At 41.4% G+C, this 21718-nt stretch overlaps 1 protein-coding gene across 1 annotated transcript in view; it reads left to right on the top strand.

The window, feature by feature from the left end:
* Nucleotides 1-896: 896 nt before the first annotated feature.
* Nucleotides 897-21718, top strand: part of LOC110531611 (ventral anterior homeobox 2-like) — a 38287-nt gene continuing 17465 nt past the window's right edge. The window contains exons 1-2 of the mRNA XM_021614900.2: nucleotides 897-1988; nucleotides 6185-6372. Of these exons, the coding sequence (XP_021470575.2) occupies nucleotides 1736-1988; nucleotides 6185-6372 (441 nt within the window). The 5' untranslated portion in view covers nucleotides 897-1735. The remainder of the gene's footprint in view (nucleotides 1989-6184; nucleotides 6373-21718) is intronic.

Below are 21718 nucleotides of genomic sequence, written 5' to 3'. Positions count from 1 at the left end.
TGGCCTATTGACAAGATCTATAGTGAACTCCAAATGTAACCTAGGCTAATGAGTGGTTGCAGTGCACTTCGGGTTTATCATTGAAGTTTTAGCTATTGGCAATTTTTGGTGGGCAATTTATTAGATTTTTTTTGTACATTTCTGCTACTCGCTGTTGATAATCTATGCATAGTCACTTTACCCTTACCTACATATACAAAGTACCTCGACTAAACTGTATCCCCGCACACTGACTCGGTACAGACCCCTGTATTTTTTTACTTTAGTTTATTTACCAAATATTTTCTTAACTCTATTTCTTGAACTGCATTGTTGATTAAGGGCTTGTAAATAAGCGTTTCACGGTAAGGTCTACCTACACCTGTTGTATTCGGTGCATGTGACAAATACAATTTGATTTGATTTAGACTGTGCATTTTACGTTCTCTAAACTTCTCTCAACTCTAAACATCCTCTCTTTTCTTTAATGTTTTCGTGATATGCTATTATGGGTTTCTTTGTACAAGAGAATTTCATGATTTCCCTCTAAAAAGATAATGGCAAAATAGCCTACTGTGGTGACTGAGTTTATTGTATCCATTGACTATTCCAGGCTTCGAGTAGCCAGTTTCTTTTCGATAGCGTTGAAATAATTTATAATATCCTATAGGTATGCATAGTATATGCACGCGTCTATAATTCGGTTTAAACTAGTCGGGGGAAAAAAATCTATAGTGTCTTAAACTTAGAAATGAGAATAAAAAACAAGGGTTCCTTGGACTATATACTACATATACCGCTCTGAGTCTGTTCACCAATCAAAGACTAGCCTGAGCAAACCGGATATTACGTTCCTAGTGACAGCCACTTCAGTGCACCCTGTCATTACAATATTGTCGATATACGACTGTCAAACCGGCAAGACAAAAAAACTACAGCCACCAAGATCTAAAAAAAAATCATACAATAGTTATACATAAGAATGGCATGGCCATGCCTTATATGGTTCGTTTTACCTTATGTGACCCTTTCCCCCATTTGAACACCCCCTCCTCAACGTTTTCTACACAGACATTATTGCGATCTCCAAATGCAGAAGACCCCGAGCAGACCACCAACAATCCAATAGCCGTGACCATGCCACCACAGCGCCGCCGAAACCAGCAAGTCAAACGGGGGTAAAGTAACTGATTTCAAGCCCATGCTCTGGGGTGCATGGTTGGAGAAAAAGTTTCCTTTCTTGGATGCAGAGTGAACTGACTGGCTTTGCAGAGACTAAGATAGATCATGCTGGTGGTTACACGATTGTCTTTCAGTTCATTTTTACGTGGGTGAACAAGTATAGCACCTCCCAGTTTCGTTGGTCATAGATCTGGTCTCCTCTTGTAGGCTACACTCATTGTATACGTACAACATGCATTGGGGTTTAGCGCGTACCTATAGCTGAGGAGGCTCGCTATCTGGCTTGTCCACAGGGCCCCCTCCTTCTCACCACATCCACCATCTCTCTTCTCTACTTCGGGCCGCAGGATAGTGCTGAAACATGCCGAGACACTTGCAGGGCAGCTCGTGTCCGTCGCAGGTCGGCGAGGCTGGTTCTGGTTTGTAGCCTAGCTCGATCTACTTTGTGGTGTGGTCTCCCCCACCATATCTGAATATAACTATTGCAAAGGAGGGAAACAAGTTAAAGAATAGAAATAACTGCCCAAGAACGAGGTGAAGAATACAGGAGATCTATACACCAATATTGGAATCGATGTTCGATCAAGCTACGACTATGGGCGATGGGATCGCCGAGGACCGCAACCACCACCACCACCGTGGATCCAACTCTCTGTACGGTGACCGGATGGACAAATGCCATACCGAACTTGGGAGCAGGTCGCCGGTGCAGAGTACAACCGATACCGCGGGTACATCGGCGTCAACCCCCACCTCCTCCAGTGAAGACGGACATGATAAACTGGACCCAGTGGACCCAGACTACTGCCAGAGGATTTTAGTTCGAGGTTAGTAACATATTCTCTTTTTTGTTGTTGTTGAGAAAATGCACATCTAGAGAGATGAGTTGCAGAAAGAGAGCACAGATTGTCCGCAAAGGTTTCTGCACAAACCCAGAGGTTCACAATGATTAAGATTTGAGAATTTTCATTAAATTAACTTATTACTAGGCTATTATTTTTTTAGAAGGATACATTTACATTTACTTCGATATCAACTACTACTACACTGCTACTACTATACTATTTTTACGCTTACAAATAAACCAATAGTTGAACTGATTTATTGTAAATAAAATCTGAAGGTATTCTCATATTCAGATGAAGATATAATACTATATATGTGTAATATAATTCAACATTAAAATATAGCCATATATTCTGACAACAGGTTAGATTTTTTTAAACTACTCAACTATTCAAACTTCATCACATGTATTTACATCAATACTAATATCAATCCCAATTTATATAATAATAATCAGTACCATAATATAGATTATGGGATCACATAATACTAGCAGTACTTGCTTTGTACTATATGAGCCAACAAATGATTCAGTAATCATTGGCAAACTAAATATTTTTTAAACACAAACTATCATGCGTATGTCTTAGTGTGTGTTTACTCGTGGTCATGTTGTTGCCTTTGTTTGAGTTAAGGTATTGCTATCAAAAACGGGATAAGAAATAATCTAAATTGTCCACGCCCTCTTTGTTTAAAAGAAAGGGAACCACCTTTCTTGGTCTACGCCACCTCTGCATGGAATTCTCCAAAATATGTAGACTCACTAAATAGACCCCAGGAAAAAAATTTAGCCCAGGAAGAGGTTCTGCTGCTTCAGCAATAGCTGATGGGGATCCTAATAAAATACTAAAAACTAAATAGTTATTTTTAAGAATGAATCAAATGTATTTCTGTGGATCTTAAGGCCTACAACCTATTTTAAAACGTGTTGACAGGGAAACAAAATAGTTTACATTTTAGTCATTAAATAGACTCTCTTATCCTAAGCAACTTACAGGAGCAATTGGGGGTAAGTGCCTTGCTCAATGGCACATCGACAGATCTTATAATTGTATGCAGCCATGATGACAATAGTGCTTCAGTAGTTTGTAGTAAATTATGACAATAATCATCCTCCTCAGTAAACTTCCCGTCTCAAAGCACAACAAACACAGAGCCATTCGTCTTTCAGAATTAAAAAAAAATATTACTGCAAATCTATAAGGAAAGTATTGGTTTGGTGTATACTAGTTACCTTTCAAATGTTTATATTTAAAACGTTATAAAATAGTTTCAGGAGTGTGAATTGTTAAAACATGTCACATTGTTAAAAGTGTGACCAAAATTATATACACTGCTACACTTACATGTCTTGTAATCGATAGTAATTAGGCTATGTGACTGACTAACTTAGAATTAAATGAATTGAATATGCATCTCTATAGTTTTGTTTAGTGCTTATAGACATATGTCTTTGCGATGCTTTGCAGGGCTGTAAAATGCATTATAATGTCAACAAACCCCAAACATACAGGTAGCAAACTACAAATACAGGTAGCAAACATGTTTGGGAAGACTATTCTTATCAACAGTTTTAAAATGGTTTTATTTTTATTTTTAATAATAGTCATAGTGAACAGAAAACTAGTTTTATTGAAGCTTATGCTATTCACAATTTCAAAGTGACCACTAATTTCAAAAATATAATATCCATATCCCTTACCCGGATAGTTTTCACACCAATGTGGGATGCATATCAGGCTAACATGACATGTAGGCACTGACAATATCAATATCACTCTTTACAAAATAAAGTTCAACTTTCCCCCCTTTGTGTGCACAATTAGATTTTCACCAAATGTGTAACTGGCCCATTCATTTGAACAATGATGATCATACATTGCCTACTGGAAAGTTCTACATCATTTCGTTATATGCTCATGCCCAGGCCTATAAACGGTGTCTTGGTGGGTGTGAATCTGAATAGAAAGCCGGTAATTGTAGCAGGGAGCGACCTCCGCGGCAGACCGAGCTAGATTAGAAGTGGCGAGCTGAGCGCTGTATCCAAACTAAATCTGCAGTCCCCGGTGTCACTATATGTTTTTAAAGCTGACGATTGAATGCGCTGGATACCTCGTGAGAACCCGGGGTCAGCGAAAGGTCAGCATGTCTGACCTGCGACGTCTCGATGCGCGTGCAAACTGTTTTAGAGGCCCTGCTGTAACGTTTAACATTGAGATGATTTTAATCTATTGTGTTATGAATGAATGGATGATGTATTAGTTGGAAATCATAAATATTCGAAATGTTAGAATGAATCTCTGCATGTCGCTCTGGCTAACACCATGCTTGCATGCCATGGCAGATGGGCTATGGTGCCCGAGACTATGCTGCATATAGGCCTAGATGCTATTTCCAGTGTAGGCAACACATATGGAGTCACTGGTGGTAGTCTACGTCATACATAAATATAAATATCTATAAATTGTGCAATCTATAGGCTGTAGTCAATGGTGCAACCATATAAGTAGCCTCAAAATATATATACCACACACGTGACTGCAATGACAAAGGAAACAGATCGTAGACCCAATGGTGGTTATGCACGAAGCAGTAGGCCCAGAGCCATGTATTTAGGTTATAGGCTTATGTTCCATTCTGTCAAGCAATTCAGAATTCTGAAGCTTCTAGAATTTGATGGACGTTTTGCTGGGGAATTGATATGGATTTAGGCGCAACATTATACGACCGAAATGCTATAGGGCTATACCTCATTTGACAGCTGTATTTTATTGTGGGAAACCAGCTGGGTTAGGCTATATGTATGTTTCAGATGTATATATCACTTATAGGCGGACCTATCTATTGTAAAGAATATATTATTTTAAATACTGGAAATTGTTTAACATCCGATTTCGGTGAGGGATTTAGAAAACATTTGGTTGATATATTTTATTCTCATATATTTAGTTTGATTAGTCACATTTTTTGGACAGTGGACCTAGATTATTTCATTGTTTTCAGTCAAAACACGTCCCTCTTTCTAGCCTACTTGAGGAGCGTTTCGTTGTTTTAACCATGTCTAGTATTGGCTGACTGATAAGTATTAAAGACATCTCTTGTTTAGGGCGGATTGTAGGATATGCATGGGACCATTGTGACTACGTAAAACGTGTTTACATTTTTTGTTTAAAAATATCGATTTTTCTATTCCTTCTACATTGACAGTCAGTTTGGATTTATAGCAACTTTAAACTTGTCAAGATAAAGTTGCACAATTAGGTTTGAACTCAACAGCTATTTGGTATTGGTTTAATAGCATATTCCCCATAGCAAGACTTGGCATATGACCTAATTTGATATAAAAACACGCATTTCCTGATGTTGTATGTATTGAACCAAACAATTTAATATTGTCCCATAAATTATATTAATATATTAAACGTGTATTGATGCATCAACTAGCCTAGGCTACATTCTCCAGGGTTCTAGGACGCATGGCAAATGCAAAAGTACAATTGAAATAGAACTCTGAAAAAATGTTCTCCAAACATTCGCTCTCGCTGAGGCAGACAGTGCACGTAATATTTAGTCAAATTAGGTATAGTTTAGTAATGTGATAGGGATGTTTCTTTCAGCTCCAATTTTCCGGCCTTCTGGCTATTACTTTTTTGGGAATATTCCCCAAACATATTGCAATGCAACAATGGTATTCTGATTTTTTAAATTCTTATTATTTGACCTTACTTCCAGTTCCATGAGATAGCCTAATGTAGCCTACGCTCAGTTGGAAGTATGGGAAAACTATTCTAAGTTATCAGAACCTTAACATAACGGGTTATCTGGTGTTATCTGGTGCATTGAGTTGTATTTACGGATATTGTCATTCTTACAATATATACTATTTTACGCCCTTTCTGTATTTCTTTCCCTAGTAACTTGACTAGCCTACACTATAATTCCCAAGCATGCAAACTACACGTCAATTTAGTTATTCTAAAATAGCGTGGGCCCTACTTCTATGAAAGCACATATTTGTGCCATAAAGGAGCACAATGTTTAACTATATTTTCTTGGTCTGTCCAAATAATTATGACATTGGTACAACAGTATATGCAATTGTAATGTTAAGCAAAGTAGCCTAAGACTATTATTTGTAATTGTGACATTTCACATTGTCCGGCTGCAATATCCACAGATGCTAAGGGTACCATCCGGGAGATCGTGTTGCCAAAGGGTCTCGACCTCGACAGGCCAAAACGCACGCGGACCTCCTTCACTGCAGAGCAGCTCTACCGGCTCGAGCTCGAGTTCCAGCGCTGCCAGTATGTAGTCGGCCGAGAGCGCACTGAGCTGGCGAGGCAGCTGAACCTGTCTGAGACACAGGTAAGAAACAGACATCATTTGACAGAGTATTTCCTCTGTCGTGGGGATAATAGATTGATATCCTGTTTTAACAATGGAGACAAATAGGAAGTACATTCAGGAGTCCCAATTTGTATAGGCCTAAATATTCAAATATTAGATTACATTTATTTTACCCAAAGACAGTTTGAGTTTCATGTTTAAATAGTTTCTTTACCAGTTCAAATAACATGTTTTTTGTTATCCCTGCGGTGGTGTGCTTATTGGTTTGATAAAGGTAACTTATTAGGCTGAGGTTATATCATACATTATAACTAATCGCTGTGCAGTGCAGTCACATCTAACTGGACACAAACATGTTGGATCAACGTTGTTTTAATGTAATTTGTTAACATATTGTGAAGTGGAATCTTCGTGGAAAATGCATTGGAGTTGAAAAAAGTAATCAACATAAACAGTTTTTTTAAGGGTAAAATTTCAACCACAGGATTTTGTCATCATGGAAACCAAATTGTAACATACAACCTTGTATAACATATGTTTGAATTTGTACTTTTAAACCAATGTCATATCTTGGTATGTCCGAAGGAAGAAAAACAATAGTCTGGGCAGCACCTCCTACTGAATTTATCTATCTACAGCTACCTTCTGGTGTCCCATCCAGGGTTTTTAAACAAGCCCCACTATGACATGTGTCACTGACTATTACCAATGTGCTGGCATGAGAATGATTGTCAAAAGATCTCCACTTAGCAACCGTGAATCTATTTAGTTTTTATCCAAGTTATTCCAAAGAGTAGGTTTAACAGAGCAAATTAAATGTGACCATACTTTATCATGCTTTAAATCAATCCATAATTCAACAAGAATAGACAATACAATAGGCCTTGGGTTTCAAGCTCTGGTTGATTTAAAATGTAATGATATTTAGTGATATTGGTGCGGCAGGTAGCCTAGTAGTTAGAGCGTTGGGCCAGTAACCGAAATGTTGCTGGATCGAATCCCTGAGACGACAAGGTAAAAATCTTTCGTTCTGCCCCTGAAAAAGGCAAGTTAACTCACTGTATCTAGGCCGTCATTGTAAATAAGAATTTGTTCTTAACTGACTAGTTGAATATTTAATTTTTCGGTTTTCAGCGCAACAAAATATCAACATTTGAAGGAGATATTTAAAGTTTGAAGGAGATATTTAAAGTTTGATTTGATTTAGTTCTACTTTGTTTTTTGGTAGCGATGTGATTCCAACATATCAATTATTAATTTGTGGATTGGAATTAAACTGGAATTAAAGCCAAATTAAATCAGTGGCAAATGTTGATATTTGGTTGCGTCGTCAACCAAAAACTATTCAATATTACTTTTGCAATAGAGTAAGTAGCCCAAAATTAAGGTTATTTAACAAACTAATATAACATTCAACCTTAAAATGAGGAACACATCCATGGCCACATTTTGAGGTTACTGTAACTATAAATGTCTTATTATGTAATCATATAACGCGTGCAGGTTCAAGATAGCTAGCATAGGTCATCGCAGGTTTGTGGAGAGATCTTCAAAATTGCTGTAATAATCTGAGGCAAATCTCGAACGGTATTGATCACTTGCACCATGTACTTTTAATGTAATCTCAACTGCAATCCAGGTCATTTGGCGCTGTTATTAGATGAAGCAGAGTGAAAACACATGCATCTGTTGTATAAATAAAATATCTGACATGGTATTCCCATTTGAACTTTGCTGTGCCTTTTTAAATGGTTGAAAGCTCATTGATGGACATTTGGGTGTCAACTAAACCAAAAATTCAGACATAGTTTTTTCCACTGGAATTTGGTTGTGGTTTTAGAATTTAGATGGTAGAATTTGCTTTTAGTGATAGCACATAGTATAATTTCCTAACGTTTGGCTGTTACTTTGAGTGGCTGAATATAGGTGGTAATCTCATTGATCAACTTCTCAAACAAATATTGCGCTATTATCCAAGTTGGAATGACGTGGTGTGCTCAGTGGGATTCTATTGTTTAATGTCTCTGAATTATTTTAGACCTAACTTTTGTCATGTAGACTAAATGTATCTACTGAGGAGAAGCACGAGATGTATACCTATTACATCTAAGACACGACCAATGTCTTATTTGGAAACTCCATGCAGTCATCATCATCATATAGCCTTGCATTTGCGCCATGGCTCCATTCTTGGGGCCTATCTACGAGTCATAACCTATTGTCAGTGCTGACGTTTCTTTGCGGGAATTTATAGTAGCCCCATCAGCCAAACACCATCACGCCCTCGGCGCTTTACACTAAGTATTCTATAATAATAAGGATAATGTTAATATATTTATATTATTTAAACTTTTTTTTGCAACGATACAGTGTGTTGTATAAAACAAACTTCTCTAGACAACAGTAACAAGGGAAAGATGGATGGTTGTAAGGCTATACTATAGCCTGTGTCCTCCAAATGAAGGATAAAGCAATGATAGCGAATGACAGAAAACATGGTGTGAAAGAATCGGAAAAAATGGCAACTAAAATATGAAGGAAAACATCCATGGCCTCAATTGTCAACTGATGCCTTACTATGTCTCTGAAGCGAGTTGTGCCTATAGGAGCTGAACTATTTACACGGTAAGTTATCATTTCCGCAATATATTTAGTAGACCTAACGTAATGTGCAGCCTATACGTTTATTCCTGATAATGAGAGAGTGACAGGGTTCATTACCGTCAAATGGTTGGTGTGAATGAAAACACTTGCTAGAGATGCTATAGGCCCCACTTGTCTGTCCAAGACTCCATCTCCCTCCATTTAGAACCACACCATGGTGTGACAGAAAACAACGATTGGCAACTAAAATATGATAGATAACATGGAGGATCCAGAACCTCATATGTTTTCTGTCAACTAATTCATTACCATGCCGCTGGTGTAATTATACGAGTTATGCCTATATAACTAAACTAGTTACATGCCTAGTTATACTTTCCGCAACACATTTAGTAGGCTAGACCTATGTGTAGCCTGTACGTTAATTCCTGAAAATGAGAGAGTGACAGGGTTGATTATCGTCAAATGGTTGGTGTGAATGAAAACACTTGTTAGAGACGCTATAGGCCCCAGCCTATTTGTCGAAAGGGCCATTCAAGACCAAGTATTTCTAGTTCAACGGCATCTCCGTCGATTTAGGACCAATGAGAATCAGAATCAACTTTATTCACCATGTACATTTACCTGTATGCAACCAGGAACTTGACCTGGTGAAATAGTGCTGACCACAATAAGCAGAACATACAGACAGAATATATAAACAAAGAATGTATACATGATCCACATACAGTATGTAGGCCTACACTATATAGATACAGCAACAACATAACAATTAGCCTACACTTAGGTGTACTATTACACATATCTACATACAATTCTCCAGCGCATTTGTACTGCCCTTATACAGATAGATCAATGACAATGAGGGAAAGGAGACGAGACGAGGAAAGCAAGCCAATACTTTTGAGATGCAGCCACAGCTATTAGCTGTATCATTCAAAGACGTGGCCTCTATTGGTTGACCTCTGCTCTTAAAGTGCTTTTGAGATTCTATGAACAGCGCTATAGAAGTTTAACACATTATTATGAGTATCTTTCTGAGGTTATTTGATTTCCAGGTCCACTTCCGCAACGTAAATGTGTGGTTTGAAACCATTATGTGTGGTTTGAAACCATTATGTGTGGTTTGAAACCATTCCCATTGCTTTTTCGTTGTGAGAGAGCTTTCGTGAAATGCAGGATTTAGCGTGGAAATAATAGCTTTTATGAATACAATACGAACTCATCTTAACTCAAGGCTAGATTTAACTTTGATGGTCAGAAACACGATTTAATTAGCATTTTCAATTTCAAGGAGGCGGTGATAACCGAAATGCACGTTGGGAAAAAATGTACTCTGATTTCTGAGTACGTTTAGCCAAACTCATTCGTATTCATCCAGTGACGCCCTCGTTCAAATATTTCCATTCAAAGTCAAGTTTATTTCACAATATGAAATATCTAGAGGCCTACATTCTATCTACAACATTTTGTTTTATAGTCTATCTCCATGCAGCCTCATATTGAAGGGAAGAAGGTTCACCTACCACCATTGTCGACCATGTCCCATTTGCTATAGCCACACAAACAATCATGCGACGAAAAGACACATCAAGTTAATTAAAAAGACAACTATGGCAATCTTATATCTAATTTTATCACAATATACCAGTAAACTTCAAACCAAGGGCATCACAAATCATCTTTTTGCTGTTAGGCCAAAACAAAAGAAGAGGTGGGACTATGTCATGGATGTTTTGGCCACTGTGAAGAATGTTTACATCAACATGTTCATCACTTACTGATATTTTTAAATGCCCATTCCATGCTATGACATCTCTTGTCGATTTCTTTCGATTCAAAAAGAAGTGATTGAATTCATCATATGCTATACTTCATTTGATCATTTAAAGAGATCAAGCCTAATACGAATTCAATTCAATACATGGAATAGGCTCGTAGCTTAAACCTTAGTGCATCCAATAACGTCATAATAACACCTAATAACGCGTCATTTAGCCCCAAATCCTTCCATGCTGTAAGATATTGCTACATTTTGACATTGTAAGCCCATTTATATCCACTAGCCTATTATAGTTGACTAACACGAAATATCGAAGTCGCGACAATATTGGGCCTAAAAATATCTATATTTTACAATAAGTTTAGTATTTATTAAAAAGGGGGGGGGGGGGGGGGGGGGGGGGCGTATGCACACAAACAGATATAGTCTAAGTTGTGATATTGCGCTCTTATAATATGACGTCAGTCATGTAAACAGTTTATTGTTCCGAAGTTCGTTAAGACATTTGCGCGGAATCCTAAGCACCATGTGTTTGAGGATATGGTCGTTGACCCAGGTGTAACTCGAATTAGTTTGGTCACGTATCAAAATTGCCCAGGCAAATGAGGCATAGGCTACATTTGCTCAACAAAATACATACGGGAAATACTTTTTAACAGTTTCATTTAATCAAAAAAGACAGAAAATATATAAAATAGTGTGCGTGTTTTGCTGTTCAACTTGTACTAAGACAAATTATTCAATGAGGTGTCTGAATATGCTTCGGGCTACCTAAACCGTTTTCCAGTTAAAACAAAGTTTCCAGGCCAGTTGTGCGTAAAAGCCTTGAGTTCACCAAGAGCTACATGAAAGCAAACTATTTGCAGGTTGACGTTTATTGGGAGAAGTCTTGTCCTTGAGGCAGAAGTGAGCGATTTCTGCTAGATGGACCAGCTGCAAAGTCAAAATGGTCTATATTGTAAAAATTCTTTAAAAAAAAACGTCTTTTTTTGTTATTTTTTTACATTTAAGTTTAGGGTTAGGCATTAGGCTTATCAGTGTGGTTAGGGTTAGGTTTAAAATCAGATATTATTAAAATCAGTTATAACTTTGTGGCTGTGCCAGCTAGTGACCACTGCAGAGCTGCCTCCAGAACACGATCCATGACGAAAACGCGAACATATAAACTATTTGAGTCGGGTGAATAACCTGTAAAGTCAAACCCCTCCCTCATTCAGGCAACATCTCGCCTCTCCCCAGAGCCCAGCAGGTGGCTCCCCCTTCCCATGTAACGCGGCGGGGAGCCTCGCACCCTTGGCACGCTATGGAGTTTTCTTGGGGATGTCTGTTCTAGCAGGCTTAACTGCTCCAAGGAGGGATAATGTTCATATTATATCAGGAAATACATCCCTAAAGGCAGCATAATTGTGTTACTATTGTCTCTGTCACTAACTTCTCTTTCTGTTCACTGCTAAAATGATTTACTCAGCTATAGAGGAAACACTCAAATTGCATTTCGGGATGGTTCTTTGACTGTGCACCCCAATTGTTCTTGCTTGTGTTTTCTCCAATTGGTTTCTCGGACTCCTTGTTTTACATAAAAGCTTAAAAGTACATTTTGGATTGACCCTCGGTTAATACCTCCATACAATTTGGAGCACTTTCATCCCATGCACTCGTAATCTCTTACAATATTAATACATTTTCAATTCCGTTATTCTGTCTATCAGTCCACAGAGTAAGCTACATTTTCAGTTTGCTTGAGAAACGCCGTAGTCTGGGAATGCGCAGAAATGGCAACCTACGCTGAGTGTACAAAACATTAGGAACACCTTCCTAATATTGAGTTGCACACCCGTTTGCCCTCGGAACAGCCTAATGTCGTTGCTGCATCTACTCTACAAGGTGTCGAAAAACGTTCCACAGGGATACTGGCCCATGTTGACTCCAATGCTTCCCACAGTTTTGTCAATTTGGCTGGATGTCCTTTGGGTGGTGGGTCATTGTTGATACACAAAGGAAACTGTTGAGCATGAAAAACCCAGCAGCTTTGCAGTTCTTGACACACTCAAACCTGTGCGCCTGGCACCTACTACCATACCCGGTTCAAAGGCACTCTTGCTCAATCACCCTCTGAATGGCACACATGTCTCAATTGTCTCAAGGCCTAAAAATCCTTCTTCAACCTGTCTCCTCACCTTCATCTACACTGATTGGAGTGGATTTAACTGGTCACATCAATAAGGAATCATAGCTTTCACCTGGATTCACCTGGTCAGTCTATGTCATGGAAAGAGCAGGTGTTCCTTAATGTTTCTCCCTATATAGCAGGACCCTACTCATGCACAGGGCTCGTGCTTCTACACCTGCATTGCTTGCTGTTTGGGGTTTTAGGCTGGGTTTCTGTACAGCACTTTGAGATATCAGCCGATGTACGAAGGGCTATATAAAATAAATTTGATTGATTGAGTGATTGATTTAAATTATTGCACTATATTAGAAATAGGGTGCCATTTCAGATGCACCGCAAACGGGGTCTAATGACTGTCTTTCACATCGAGACTGTCTTCGTTAGCACCTTTCATTGTGTTACCTTTTCATTTGAATTTGGTTGTAGATAAGCTACATTCCACAATGCGAGTAAGGAATGTCTTCTAGGTGAGGGCTACCCTGGAGTACAACGCTTCAATGACCAGAACTGAAATGACCTTTACTGAAACCACGTTTAGTGAAAATACTTTTACTGAAATTACTTTTAACGGAATGGACTTTTACGGTAATTACTTGGTACCAACCCACCTGGTACCAACCCACCTGGTACCAACCATGGGTCCACCATGACCAGGACTTATTTTATTGAATTATTGCATTGTATCACTCTATTGTTCTCTAATGCCCATCCAGGGAAAAACATGATTTAATGGTGGAAGGGGCTGTTTAAAACTGGTTTATTCCGGCCCTGGGACAAATAGTAGAGGGCTAAGTTACAGAATGAATGGAATCCCACTAGTTCATGTGGAGCTTTGGACACAAGCTGGTCAGAGCTAGCAGCTGTGAGTGACCAAATATTTTGATATATTTTGATCTTTCAAGGCAGCAAAGCTTGCTAAACATGCACAGTTAGATAGGCTGATGAGCTGCTGGAAAACACCCACAACCATGTTTGTTTTAGAGACTTGTGTGTGAAGTACAGTAAGTGAAGTACAGTAAGTGAAGTACAGTAAGTGAAGTACAGTAAGTGAAGTATAGTAAGTGAAGGACAGTAAGTGAGGGACAGTAAGTGTGGTACAGTAAGTGTGGTACAGTAAGTGTGGTACAGTAAGTAAAATACAATAAGTGAAGGACAGTAAATGTGTGCATGTGTGTTGTGTTGATAATGGCTGTAGTGACATGCAGGTCTGCCATGCCTGTGTCTAACCTTCCAGCACAGTGGTTTTGCAGAACTTAATGCAAGATAAATACCAGGTTAAATACTAACAGAAACAAGAGGTAATCTATTCTAATCTGTGCTGTACTGACCATGGATTTGCACGAGAGAGAGAGAAAGAGACAGACAGACAGATGAAAGAGACAGACTGACCGGCAGACAGACAGATGACAGAGAGAGAGAAAGAGACAGACAGACAGATGAAAGAGACAGACTGACCGGCAGACAGACAGATGACAGAGAGAGAGAAAGAGACAGACAGACAGATGAAAGAGACAGACTGACCGGCAGACAGACAGATGACAGAGAGAGAGAAAGAGACAGACAGACAGATGAAAGAGACAGACTGACTGGCAGACAGACAGATGACAGAGAGAGAGAAAGAGACAGACAGACAGATGAAAGAGACAGACTGACCGGCAGACAGACAGATGACAGAGAGAGAGAAAGAGACAGACAGACAGATGAAAGAGACAGACTGACCGGCAGACAGACAGATGACAGAGAGAGAGAAAGAGACAGACAGACAGATGAAAGAGACAGACTGACCGGCAGACAGACAGATGACAGAGAGAGAGAAAGAGACAGACAGACAGATGAAAGAGACAGACTGACCGGCAGACAGACTGACCGGCAGACAGACAGATGACTGAGAAAGAGACAGACCGACCGGCAGACAGACAGACAGATGAAAGAGACAGACCGACCGGCAGACAGACAGATGACAGAGAGAGAGAAAGAGACAGACAGACAGATGAAAGAGACAGACTGACCGGCAGACAGACAGATGACAGAGAGAGAGAAAGAGACAGACAGACAGATGAAAGAGACAGACTGACCGGCAGACAGACAGATGACAGAGAGAGAGAAAGAGACAGACAGACAGATGAAAGAGACAGACTGACCGGCAGACAGACAGATGACAGAGAGAGAGAAAGAGACAGACAGACAGATGAAAGAGACAGACTGACCGGCAGACAGACAGATGACAGAGAGAGAGAAAGAGACAGACTGACCGGCAGACAGACAGATGACAGAGAGAGAGAAATAGACAGACAGACAGATGAAAGAGACAGACTGACCGGCAGACAGACAGATGACAGAGAAAGAGAAAGAGACAGACGGACAGATGAAAGAGACAGACTGACCGGCAGACAGACAGATGACAGAGAGAGAGAAAGAGACAGACAGACAGATGAAAGAGACAGACTGACCGGCAGACAGACAGATGACAGAGAGAGAGAAAGAGACAGACAGACAGATGAAAGAGACAGACTGACCGGCAGACAGACAGATGACAGAGAGAGAGAAAGAGACAGACAGACAGATGAAAGAGACAGACTGACCGGCAGACAGACTGACCGGCAGACAGACAGATGACTGAGAAAGAGACAGACCGACCGGCAGACAGACAGACAGATGAAAGAGACAGACCGACCGGCAGACAGACAGATGACAGAGAGAGAGAAAGAGACAGACAGACAGATGAAAGAGACAGACTGACCGGCAGACAGACAGATGACAGAGAGAGAGAAAGAGACAGACAGACAGATGAAAGAGACAGACTGACCGGCAGACAGACAGATGACAGAGAGAGAGAAAGAGACAGACAGACAGATGAAAGAGACAGACTGACCGGCAGACAGACAGATGACAGAGAGAGAGAAAGAGACAGACAGACAGATGAAAGAGACAGACTGACCGGCAGACAGACAGATGACAGAGAGAGAGAAAGAGACAGACTGACCGGCAGACAGACAGATGACAGAGAGAGAGAAATAGACAGACAGACAGATGAAAGAGACAGACTGACCGGCAGACAGACAGATGACAGAGAAAGAGAAAGAGACAGACGGACAGATGAAAGAGACAGACTGACCGGCAGACAGACAGATGACAGAGAGAGAGAAAGAGACAGACAGACAGATGAAAGAGACAGACTGACCGGCAGACAGACAGATGACAGAGAGAGAGAAAGAGACAGACAGACAGATGAAAGAGACAGACTGACCGGCAGACAGACAGATGACAGAGAGAGAGAAAGAGACAGACAGACAGATGACAGAGAGAGAGCAGAGACTTAGAGAGCGGATCTGATCCTTATCTTAGTAAAACCCTGGGGGGAGGGAGGAGCACTGAGGACGTATTAAAGAGATACATAACTCCTGTTTTCAAACATCAACTTGTCAGAATCCTTTACACACATAGCTCTGTTATTACCTTCTGTGTGTGACATCCCTCTATCCCTCTGTGTGTGTGGCATCCCTCTGTCCCTCTCTCTGTGTGTGTGACATCCCTCTATCCCTCTCTCTCTGTGTGTGTGTGACATCCCTGTATCCCTTTCTGTGTGTGTGTGACATCCCTCTCTGTGTGTGTGTGACATCCCTCTATCCCTCTCTGTGTGTGTGACATCCCTCTATCCCTCTCTGTGTGTGTGACATCTCTCTATCCCTGTGTGTGTGACATCCCTCTATCCCTCTCTGTGTGTGTGACATCCCTCTATCCCTCTCTGTGTGTGACATCCCTCTATCCCTCTCTGTGTGTGTGACATCCCTCTATCCCTCTCTGTGTGTGTGACATCCCTCTATCCCTCTCTGTGTGTGTGCTATCCCTCTCTGTGTGTGTGACATCCCTCTATCCCTCTCTGTGTGTGTGCTATCCCTCTCTGTGTGTGTGACATCCCTCTATCCCTCTCTGTGTGTGTGTGACATCCCTCTATCCCTCTCTGTGTGTGTGACATCCCTCTATCCCTCTGTGTGTGTGTGTGATGTCCCTCTATCCCTCTCTCTGTGTGTGTGACATCCCTCTATCCCTCTCTGTGTGTGTAACATCCCTCTATCCCTCTCTCTGTGTGTGTGTGACATCCCTCTATCCCTGTGTGTGTGACATCCCCCTATCCCTGTGTGTGTGGCATCCCTCTATCCCTGTGTGTGTGTGACATCCCTCTGTGTGTGTGACATCCCTCTATCCCTGTGTGTGTGTGTGACATCCCCCTATCCCTGTGTATGTGACATCCCTCTGTCCCTGTGTGTGTGACATTTCTCTGTGTGTATGTGACATCCCTCTATCCCTGTGTGTGACATCCCTCTCCCTGTGTGTGTGACATCCCTCTATCCCTGTGTGTGTGGCATCCCTCTGTGTGTATGTGACATCCCCCTATCCCTGTGTGTGTGTGACATCCCCCTATCCCTGTGTGTGTGTGACATCCCTCTATCCCTGTGTGTGTGACATCCCCCTATCCCTGTGTGTGTGACATCCCTCTATCCCTGTGTGTGTGACATCCCTCTATCCCTGTGTGTGTGGCATTCCTCTGTCCCTGTGTGTGTGTGACATTTCTCTGTGTGTATGTGACATCCCTCTATCCCTGTGTGTGTGACATCCCTCTCCCTGTGTGTGTGACATCCCTCTATCCCTGTGTGTGGCATCCCTCTGTGTGTATGTGACATCCCTCTATCCCTGTGTGTGTGACATCCCTCTGTGTGTATGTGACATCCCTCTGTCCCTGTGTGTGTGTGACATCCCCCTATCCCTGTGTGTGTGTGACATCCCCCTATCCCTGTGTGTGTGACATCCCCCTATCCCTGTGTGTATGTGACATCCCCCTATCCCTGTGTGTGTGTGACATCCCCCTATCCCTGTGTGTGTGACATCCCCCTATCCCTGTGTGTGTGACATCCCTCTATCCCTGTGTGTGTGACATCCCTCTATCCCTGTGTGTGTGGCATCCCTCTGTGTGTATGTGACATCCCTCTATCCCTGTATGTGACATCCCTCTGTCCCTGTGTGTGTGTGACATTCCTCTGTGTGTATGTGACATCCCTCTGTGTGTATGTGACATCCCTCTGTCCCTGTGTGTATGTGACATCCCTCTGTCCCTGTGTGTGTGTGACATTCCTCTGTGTGTATGTGACATCCCTCTATCCCTGTGTGCATGTGACATCCCTCTATCCCTGTGTGTGTGTGACATCCCTCTGTGTGTATGTGACATCCCTCTGTCCCTCTCCTTCTGGCGAGCTCCTCTCTCTAGACTGACATTAACGGTCTTAGTGCTCCACGGAATTTGTATGTAGGGGCCAGGAGTTTTTCCTGGCCACATTTAATGACCGGACCAGGAAAAACCACGCTGTTCAGAACAGCACAAGAATAGAATAACATAAAAAATAAAATAGCTTTGTGTTTCCCCGCAGGAAACTTCAGTCAGAGGTGCTATTGTACAACTTCCCAGCTGGTTTCCTAACAGATTGCTGGTGTAGACGGTTGCTAGGCCTGCCATAATTAATACTACATTTTCTTCATTCTGTATCTGAGTGTGTTTGGATGTTGTTCTCTTGTGTTCCTCCCAGGTGATTTAACACCTGAGCATCTCCCATCTACTTATCTGTTGTCACTCAGTAATTGCTTTGCTGTGTGGTCTTGCACTGACTACAGCGTGCAATTGAATTTGTTGTCTTGGTCTTTGTTAATTAATGCCTTTCACCAAGGTTGCAGATAGCAGGGGTCTGAGTGTGTGTGTGTGTAGGTGTGTGTGTGTTTTTCTCTCTCTGTTTCTGTGTGTGTGAATGTATTTCACTGTGCATTGTTCCCAGTAACTCCTAGACATACAGTGTCTGGCCAGTCGTCTGGAGCATTACATAGTCCCACAGATGTCTGAGAGAGAGACAGAGACAGAGACAAAGACAGAGATCATGTAAAAGCCGAAACGTATAGGGAGGGAAGCAACTAACTTCATACAATTCTACACATTTAGCATTTAGCCTTTTTAAAGAAAATGTCCTGCAATTCTACACATTGCCATGGGTCAGAGAGAAAATGTTGCAGTTTTACAGCTAATTTCCTGTAATTCAAATTTCATGACATGTTCATATCCTATCTGGGGAACGGAGGAGGGGGCGACCATAGAGATCCTATTCAATTCCAAGAGGGGCTGTGTCATAAACCCTCAAAGTTCCAGAATGGTTACATATTGGTCAGGAAGAAATCCAAATCAGTCTAATTGGGATGAATGGCAGAAGAGGCATAATCCTGATTATACTTATGCAGGAAAATAAAACTAAGGCATGTGATGTATCAGACATTGTGTAATATAATTATTGTCAACCTAAAGTATTGTAATATAATCATAAATACAATTTACATGTTTGTTTTTTTAAAACCATTTTTTCTGTATAAACAGCCTCCAAAATATACGTGAACAGACCGTAAATGTCTTAATTGTTGTTTTCTTGGAAAGCTGAGTGCTATTATATGATACAACATCAGTACTGGTTGCATTTCCTACTGTGGTGGAAATTCTACCTTTAACTAATAATGAGGAGAGGCAAAGTCAATAATCAGTCAAGGGACTACTTTTATTAATACAATTATTGCAGTATGGGAGCTGGTCACACCACACACACACAGTGAATGAAGTGAGAGCCCCCTGCACAAAGAGTCTGTAAGCCTTATATAGTCACGCTATCTTATGCAAGCATCTGCAAAACACATGATCTTATGTGTGTGTGTGTGGAGAGAGACGAAACTGGGTTACAGGCTATAATGAAAAGGTTGTCTCATTCTGTCGCAACTGAGTGAGGACAATTGGTGCCAATGTGACAGGAAGTCACTCCAGACATACTTCCTCTAACAGTAGCTCAACGGTTCCCCCAAGTTGGGCGAGCAAGCGCCTTTGACTGTCGGCCCAGAGGATGTATGGTCCTACCCCTACACACATACACACAAGCAGGAACCTTTTCACCCAGAAACAGGCTCCTAACAGAACCACAGCCTTATCCCTGGTGTTCAGGATATAACACTCTGCTCTGAGGAACCAGTTTCTGTCAGGTCTTGGCTGAGTGCCCAGACATCATGGGGTCATTCTACACACAGAACAGTTAGAACAGGCCTATCTTAATACACACACACGTTTCTGTCTTATTTGATTTCTCTAGCCCAATGCCGAGGCTTAAAGAAGGATATTTGAGTACACAAGCATTAGTAAGGTTTAACAGAAAATGCCCTCTCACAACTTGTCTAAGTCCTGTCAACTACTGATTTCAGCCAGTGGGTGGATTGACTTTGTTGTTTGAATGAAATGTTGACATATTGACAGTTAATTTGAAAAAATAATGGAATCATTCCTCTAAAACTGGCTAGCTAGCTAACAAACGCTGAGTACAAATAAATTCTTAAAATATTTTTTTTTACACAATATCTTATCATGGCATTTGCAAACCACGGTTGACCAACTCTCTGACAAAAATGGCTGACCTTTGGAACATCATAAGAAGGATCATGTCCATTCTGGTATTATAATTCCTAATTCCATAGGGGTGACCTCCAGGTCCTTGCAGGGGCCAGGCGGGTGTGTAGTATGCCAGTGTAAACAGTACAAAGTTAAGACGCTGGCTCAGGAGGAGCTCATTGCCCCTCATCAGCTTAGCTAATCAATCAAATTCTATTCATCTGTCTGCTCATATGAATCAATAAAATTATATTTCTTTATTGATCTGAGAGGGATGTGGACATGATAAGGCAATTAAGTAAATTAGGGCACTTGTCAATACATACAGGTGCATGACAATTCATTGCTAAGGACGATACATTGGACCCAGCGATGACACGCTGAAGGATGTGTGTGTGTGTGCATGGGTTTAAGGCCTTCCTGTTATTCGCCAGGCAATGCCGTAATGCTGTTATCTCATTGGATTAGCAAGAACAGAAACCTGCAACATCCATATGGATAGAGTATTCCTTAGAACACTGCCTGGAATCCCTGCCCCCGTGTCCAGATAACACACCCACACACGTAGGCTATACAGACACACACTTATACACACGCAAATGCGTCTGACACACCCACACACATGTGTAGCCGAGTGGTAATCATCGAGGGTTGTCTCATGAACTGCATATCCCTAGTGTTAAGCCCTGTTCAAGAGTCCATTTTATTGAGTAGTTGTCTGTAGCACATTGAGATGTGTGGTATATTCCACCATCTGTAGCCACAGCGGCTCTGTAGATTAACTATGTCAGGCTGCAGTGCTTGGACTCCACCACACAGAGTGCTGTGGCGCGGTAGGAAGGAACAAGGGAGTGGTGAAGAAGTTAGGGGTATCCTCTTAGGCTGTGTTTACACAGGCAGACCAAATCTGATATTTTTTTTCTCCCACTAATTGGTCCTTTGACCAATAACATCAGATCTTTTTCAGAGCTGATCTGATTGGTCAAAATACTAATTAATTGTGCCGTCCCTGTAAACGCAACACACACACACACACACACACACACACACACACACACTGTGAGCCTAATTCCCTTATCCAAACCTCGACGTCACAGAACTGTCGGAAGAAGGGCCTGGTCCACCTCGGGGCGGGGCAGGGGGCGGGACAGGGAGGGTGACGGAGCGCGAAGCAGAGGGCCTAATAATAGTCCCAAGTGCTTTTGCACTAAGAAGGATTAGGGAGCCACATCTATCAGCGATTCGCTAAGACTGGGTTGACCCTTGGCTGAACCTGCTTGGACATGTGTTTCAGTAATGCAAGGGAGGGATGGCAGGAGAGAGGGAAGGAGGGATGAGCTTGGGCACGAGG

Source organism: Oncorhynchus mykiss, chromosome 9, assembly GCF_013265735.2.
Source record: "Oncorhynchus mykiss isolate Arlee chromosome 9, USDA_OmykA_1.1, whole genome shotgun sequence".
Classification (NCBI taxonomy): domain Eukaryota; kingdom Metazoa; phylum Chordata; class Actinopteri; order Salmoniformes; family Salmonidae; genus Oncorhynchus; species Oncorhynchus mykiss.
The sequence above is the reverse complement of the archived record's forward strand: the minus strand, read 5'-3'. Positions and strand labels throughout refer to the sequence as shown.